Raw genomic sequence first — 8,109 nt, forward strand, 5'->3', positions numbered from 1 at the left:
TAGTTGGTTGTTTTGGAGGAAAAAAAAATAAAATCCCTGGTTTGTTTGTTGTTGTTTTTTGGGGGGGGTATTTTGGTGTGACAAACCGAGTATAGAATGAAAAAAACATTTGTGATGTTTTGTGGTTGTTGTTTGTGGGTGTGAGGTAAGATATGACAATAAAATCCTGAGGTTTGGGGTTGATTGTGGAGGTAAATATCAACAATAAATCCTGAGTTTTTTTTGTTGTGTGAGGTAAGATATGAACAATAACATCCTGAGGTTTGTGTTGTTGTGTGAGGTTAGATATGAAGAATAACGTCCTGAGGTTTGTGTTGATGTTTGAGGTAAGATATGAACAATAACATCCTGAGGTTTATGTTGTTGTTTTAGGTAAGATATGAACAATAACATCCTGAAGTTTGCGTTGTTGTGTGAGGTAAGGTATGAACAATAACATCCGGAGGTTTGTGTTGTTGTGTGAGGTAAGATATGAAGAATAACATCCTGATGTTTGTGTTGTTGTGTGAGGTAAGATATGAACAATAACATCCTGAGGTTTGTGTTGATGTTTGAGGTAAGACGTGAACAATAACATCCTGAGGTTTGTGTTGTTGTGTGAGGTAAGATATGAAGAATAACATCCTGAGGTTTGTGTTGTTGTGTGAGGTAAGATATGAACAATAACATCCTGAGGTTTGTGTTGATGTTTGAGGTAAGAAGTGAACAATAACATCCTGAGGTTTGTGTTGTTGTGTTAGGTAAGATATGAACAATAACATCCGGAGGTTTGTGTTGATGTGTGTGAGGTAAGATATGAACAATAACATCCTGAGGTTTGTGCTGATGTGTGAGGTAAGATATGAAGAATAACATACTGAGGTTTGTGTTGATGTTTGAGGTAAGATATGAACAATAACATCCTGAGGTTTGTGTTGTTGTGTGAGGTAAGATATGAAAAGTAACATTCTGAGGTTTGTGTTGATGTGTGTGAGGTAAGATATCAACAATAACATCCTGAAGTTTGCGTTGTTGTGTGAGGTAAGATATGAACAATAACATCCTGAGGTTTGTGTTGTTGTGTGAGGTAAGATATGAACAATAACATCCTGAGGTTTGTGTTGATGTTTGAGGTAAGATATGAACAATAACATCCTGAGGTTTGTGTTGATGTTTGAGGTAAGATATGAACAATAACATCCTGATGTTTGTGTTGTTGTGTGAGGTAAGATATGAACAATAACATCCTGAGGTTTGTGTTGATGTTTGAGGTAAGATATGAACAATAACATCCTGAGGTTTGTGTTGTTGTGTGAGGTAAGATATGAACAATAACATTCCTGAGGTTTGTGTTGTTGTGTGTGAGGTAAGACGTGAACAATAACATCATGAGGTTTGTGTGTTGTGTGAGTAACGTGAAACCTGAGGTTTGTGTTGATGTTTGAGGTATAAGATATGAACAATAACATCCTTGAGGTTGTGTTGTGTTGTTGAGGTAAGATATGGAAAAGTAACATTCTGAGGTTTTGTGTGTGATGTGTGTGAGGTAGATATGAACAATAACATCCTGATGTTTGTGTTGTTGTGTGAGGTAAGATATGAAAAGTAACATTCTGAGGTTTGTGTGATGTGTGTGATGTAAGATATCAACAATAACATCCTGATGTTTTGGTTGTTTGTGTGACGGTAAGATATGAACAATAAACATCTGAGGTTTGTGTTGTTGTGTGAGGTGTAAGACGTGAACAATAACATCCTGATGTTTGTGTTGTTGTGTGAGGTAAGATATGAACGAATAAATTCTGAGGTTTGTGTGTTGTTTGAGGTAAGCTATTGAACAATAACATCCTGAGGTTTGTGTTGATGTTTGAGGTAAGCTATGAACAATAACATCCTGAGGTTTGTGTTGATGTTTGAGGTAAGCTATGAACAATAACATCCTGAGGTTTGTGTTGATGTTTGAGGTAAGATATGAACAATAACATCCTGAGGTTTGTGTTGTTGTGTGAGGTAAGATATGAACAATAACATCCTGAGTCTTTTAAGGTAATATATATATTCTGTTCTGGAAAGAAGTATTTTCCACCTATGTGGAGTATATTAGAAACATTGAGATTAAGCCACATGACCCAATGAAAACGCCAGTCTGGTATAATACCAGTATCAAAGTGAATATTACCCCAGGTTTTTTTTATCAAACTTGGTTTGATAAAGGAGTAAGATATCTGTCGGACTCGATTTGTAAAAATGATAACTGTTTATATTCTTATGAAGATTTTTGCAGAATATATGATTTCCCCCACCTCATACACTGTTTTAACGGGCTGAGACAAGCTATTAGAAATATATGGTCTGAGTTTAGTCAAAACCACACCATAGTCGACTTTGCACAACCTTTGTTTCTATTTATTTGGAGGCTATTATAAAAACAAGAAAGGCTGTCGAGATATGTACGGCATTTTAATTTCTATACTCAAGTTTAATACAAAGTACATTGACAAATGGTCCAATATATTAGAAACAAGAGAAATTGAACTAAAAAATAAAATAAAATAACAGTGTTTAAAACAACGAATGATGTCACGTTGAGATGGCTCTAATACAGGCTTATACATAGAATATTGGCAACAAATTACTACCTTACTAAGATAAATATATATGATGGTCCGTATTGTACATTTTGTAAAGAAGTTGAAACACTTTTACATATGTTTTATGAATGTAAACACGTTGAGAGACTTGAAAATTGAATATTTGAAAAAACCTCTATATATTTAAATCTGTCAAAAAAACAAATATTGTTTGGAAAAATAGGTAAACAATATGACATACATAACCTGATTATACTCATTGTTAAACAATATATCTATAAAGAGCCTGTTAAAGGGGATCAATAGACAGAAACGAATTGTTTCATGCATTTTGTCATCACCTCTGTCATATTATACCATATGCTGCCTTCTATGAAAGGTTTTTATCATGTATTATTCACCTATTAGTTATAGCTAAGCTACATACTCTGTATTCAAGATATATATATACAGTCTGTGTATGTAAGTGTGTGTGAAAGTTGTCTTTGTTTCTTTCTGTATCATGTAATTACTTCATGTGGAGGATCTGGGAAAATGTCAACAGTAAAAAACAAAACAAAAAACAAAACAAAAATATACAGATTCTGTTCAAACAGGAAACAGGAAAGACATTTATACATCCTTAAGACGGGATTGTTAACAGGAAAGACATTCATACATCCTTAAGACGGGATTGATAGGAAAGACTTGTATATCGTACAAAATTCCTAAGAGACACGAGTTTAAACACTAGCGAAGACATATTGGAATTTTCATAGTGTATACTTTGGTTAAAGGTGGTCAGTGTATTGAAAATGTTCTAAAGGCTCACAGGGCAGGTGATTGTATGATCCATACACTTCACAAGACACTTAAAAAGGAAGAATTGGAAAGGTCGGAGGGCATGCGAACATTGGATAAGGATGTTTTGCGAAAACCACGATTTACAAACAAAAACACCAAAAAACAAATTAAAAATTAATTAATCAAAAACCTTGAATGATTTTAACTTTCATACACGATTAATCGGAAATCGGAGGGTATGGAAACTCATTGTGATTCAGATTTCCTTATTTCAGGCGCCTTCAATAATCAGTTTTGGATCGATGCGACTGACATGGTCATGGAGGGTGTATGGCAATGGGCCTCGACACTCGAGACGCTTTCCTACTTCAACTGGGCCCCCAACGAACCGAATGGTATAGACAATGAGGATTGTATCATTGTAAAGCAAGACGATGGCATGTGGAATGACCTAGCATGTTTCAACAGGCGATACTTTGTCTGCGAGCGCAAGTAAATATTCTAGTTAGAGACAGGGAAACACAACAAAAAAAACCTCATCCATTTGTCCTGATTTGTCCTCCCTGATATATCTATCGTATAATATACATGTATCATTAAATCTTAAAATGTCCATTGCACAGCTATGCGTCAGCAGCAAAACACAACCAGAGCTGACAACCAGTCAGAATAACATCCAATCAAAATTGACAGACAGAATGAAATCCAATCAAATTTGACAGACAGACAGACAGAATGATATCCAATCAAATTTGACAGACAGACAGAATGACATCCAATCAAAATTGACCGACAGACAGAATGACATCCAATCAAAATTGACCGACAGACAGAATGACTTCCGAAATTAACAGAAAGACAGAATGACATCAAATCAAAATTGACAGACAGCATATAATCAAAATTGACAGAAAGACAGAATGACTTCCAATCAAAATTGACAGACAGAGAGAATGACATATAATCAAAATTGACAGACAGACAGAATGACATCCAACAAAATTGACCGACAGACAGAATGACTTCCGAAATTAACAGAAAGACAGAATGACATCAAATCAAAATTGACAGACAGCATATAATCAAAATTGACAGAAAGACAGAATGACTGCCAATCAAAATTGACCGACAGACAGAATGAAATCCAATCAAAATTGACAGACAGAGAGAATGACATATAATCAAAATTGACAGACAGACAGAATGACTTCCAATCAAAATTGACAGACAGAGAGAATGACATATAATCAAAATTGACAGACAGACAGAATGACTTCCAATCAAAATTGACAGACAGACAGAATGAAATCCAATCAAATTTGACAGACAGACAGTATGACTTCCAATCAAAATTGACCGACAGACAGAATGACTTCCGAAATTGACAGACAGACAGAATGACATCCAATCAAAATTGACAGACAGACAGAATGATATCCAATCAAAATTGACCGACAGACAGAATGAAATCCTATCAGAATTGACAGACAGACAGAATGACTTCCAATCAGATTTGACAGACAGAGAGAATGACATCTAATCAGAATTGACAGACAGACAGAATGACTTCCAATCAGAATTGACAGACAGACAGAATGAAATCCAATCAGAATTTACGGACAGACAGAATGACTTCCGAAATTAACAGAAAGACAGAATGAAATTCAATCAGAATTGACAGACAGACAGAATGACATCCAATCAAAATTGACCGACAGACAGAATGAAATCCTATCAGAATTGACAGACAGACAGAATGACTTCCAATCAGATTTGACAGACAGAGAGAATGACATCTAATCAGAATTGACAGACAGACAGAATGACTTCCAATCAGAATTGACAGACAGACAGAATGAAATCCAATCAGAATTTACGGACAGACAGAATGACATATAATCAAAATTGACAGACAGACATGATGACTTCCAATCAAAATTGACATACAGACAGACTTGCATGTTAGCTCAGGCAGAATACAGATGCATGCTTGGAGATCAGAAAATGGGAATGTCACTCAGCAAGTTATGTACTTGTTATGGCATGCATGTGTTATTTTATCCCTGAAGGGAGAATATTACTTGATACAGTGTACTTGATAACATAATAAAATAATTAAGAAACTTAACCACTTTTATTTCTACACTTACAGAAATATTCCTACTTCATGTGGTGTCGAAGGGACTTCAGTCATCGGGTGAAATATATTTCCGGATCTATTATGATTTACGTTGTCGGAAATAAAAAGAAACAATACTTTGTGTCGTTCAATTTTTAATTAGATACTTTTTTAATTGAAAAAAATACTTTGATTCGTTTATGATTCATACAGTTTCTTGTATTACTGCTACTGGTATTACTGATACTGTTATTGTTATAACCGATAGTGTTACTGTTATAACTGATACTGTTACTGGTATTACTGACACTGTTACTGGTATTACTGATACTGTTACTGGTATTACTGACACTGTAACTGGTATAACTGATACTGTTACTGGTATTACTGACACTGTTACTGGTATTACTGATAGCGTTACTGGTATTACTGATACTGTTACTGGTATTACTGATACTGTTACTGGTATTACTGATACTGTTACTGGTATTACTGATACTGTTACTGGTATTACTGACACTGTTACTGTTATAACTGATAGTGTTACTGGTATAACTGATAGTGTTACTGGTATTACTGACACTGTTACTGGTATTACTGATACTGTTACTGGTATTACTGATAGTGTTACTGGTATAACTGACACTGTTACTGGTATTACTGACACTGTTACTGGTCTAACTGATACTGTTACTGGTATTACTGATACTGTTACTGGTATTACTGATACTGTTACTGGTATTACTGATACTGTTACTGGTATTACTGATACTGTTACTGGTATTACTGATAGTGTTACTGGTATTACTGATACTGTTACTGGTATTACTGATACTGTTACTGGTATTACTGATAGTGTTACTGGTATTACTGATAGTGTTACTGGTATTACTGATAGTGCTACTGGTATTACTGATACTATTACTTGTCTAACTGATATTGCTACTGGTATTACTGCTACTGTTACTGGTATTACTGATACTGATACTGGTATTACTGATACTGTTACTGGTATTACTGATAGTGTTACTGGTATAACTGATAGTGTTACTGGTATTACTGATAGTGCTACTGGTATTACTGCTACTGGTATTACTGATACTGTTACTGGTATAACTGACACTGTAACTGGTATAACTGATAGTGTTACTGGTATTACTGATACTATTACTTGTCTAACTGATATTGTTACTGGTATTACTGATAGTGTTACTGGTCTAACTGATAATGTTACTGCTATTACTGATAGTGTTACTGGTATTACTGATACTGTTACTAGTATTGCTGACACTGTTACTGGTATTACTGATAATGTTACTGGTATAACTGACGCTGTTACTGGTATTACTGATAGTGTTACTGGTATTACTGATATTGTTACTGGTATTATTGATACTGTTCCTGGTATTACTGATACTGTTACTGGTATTGCTGATAGCGTTACTGGTATTACTGATAGCGTTACTGGTATTACTGATACTGTTACTGGTATTACTGATACTGTTACTGGTATAACTGATACTATTTCTTGTATTACTGATACTGTTACTAGTATTACTGATACTGTTACTGGTATAACTGAAACTGTTACTGGTATTACTGATACTGTTACTGGTGGTATAACTGATAGTGTTACTGTTATAACTGATAGTGTTACTGGTATTACTGACACTGTTACTGGTATTACTGATACTGTTACTGGTATTACTGACACTGTTACTGGTATTACTGATAGTGTTACTGGTATTACTGATACTGTTACTGGTATTACTGATACTGTTACTGGTATTACTGACTACTGTTACTGGTATTACTGATAGTGTTACTGGTATTACTGACACTGTTACTGGTATAACTGATAGTGTTACTGGTATTACTGACACTGTTACTGGTATTACTGATACTGTTACTGGTATTACTGATACTGTTACTGGTATTACTGATACTGTTACTGGTATTACTGACTACTGTTACTGGTATTACTGATAGTGTTACTGGTATTACTGATACTGTTACTGGTATAACTGATAGTGTTACTGGTATAACTGACACTGTTACTGGTATTACTGATACTGTTACTGGTATTACTGATACTGTTACTGGTATTACTGATAGTGTTACTGGTATTACTGATACTGTTACTGGTAACACTGACACTGTTACTGGTATTACTGATAGTGTTACTGGTATAACTGACACTGTTACTGGTATTACTGATACTGTTACTGGTATAACTGACACTGTTACTGGTATTACTGATACTGTTACTGGTATAACTGACACTGTTACTGGTATTACTGATACTGTTACTGGTATTACTGATAGTGTTACTGGTATTACTGACACTGTTACTGGTATTACTGATAGTGTTACTGGTATTACTGATACTGTTACTGGTATAACTGATAGTGTTACTATTATTACTGATACTGTTACTGGTATAACTGATAGTGTTACTGGTATAACTGACACTGTTACTGGTATTACTGACACTGTTACTGTTATAACTGATATTGTTACTGGTATTACTGACACTGTTACTGGTATTACTGACACTGTTACTGTTATAACTGATAGTGTTACTGGTATTACTGATACTGTTACTGGTATTACTGATACTGTTACTGTTATAAGTGA

General features: G+C 34.7%; 1 protein-coding gene across 1 annotated transcript in view; it reads left to right on the plus strand.

The window, feature by feature from the left end:
• Positions 1 to 5,612, plus strand: part of LOC117317944 (C-type lectin domain family 17, member A-like) — a 16,246-nt gene extending 10,634 nt beyond the window's left edge. Inside the window, exons 4-5 of the mRNA XM_033872914.1 lie at positions 3,629 to 3,845; positions 5,506 to 5,612. Of these exons, the coding sequence (XP_033728805.1) occupies positions 3,629 to 3,845; positions 5,506 to 5,554 (266 nt within the window). The 3' untranslated portion in view covers positions 5,555 to 5,612. The remainder of the gene's footprint in view (positions 1 to 3,628; positions 3,846 to 5,505) is intronic.
• The last annotated feature ends 2,497 nt before the right edge of the window (positions 5,613 to 8,109 follow it).

Source organism: Pecten maximus, chromosome 19, assembly GCF_902652985.1.
Source record: "Pecten maximus chromosome 19, xPecMax1.1, whole genome shotgun sequence".
In the NCBI taxonomy this organism is placed as follows: Eukaryota; Metazoa; Mollusca; class Bivalvia; order Pectinida; family Pectinidae; genus Pecten; species Pecten maximus.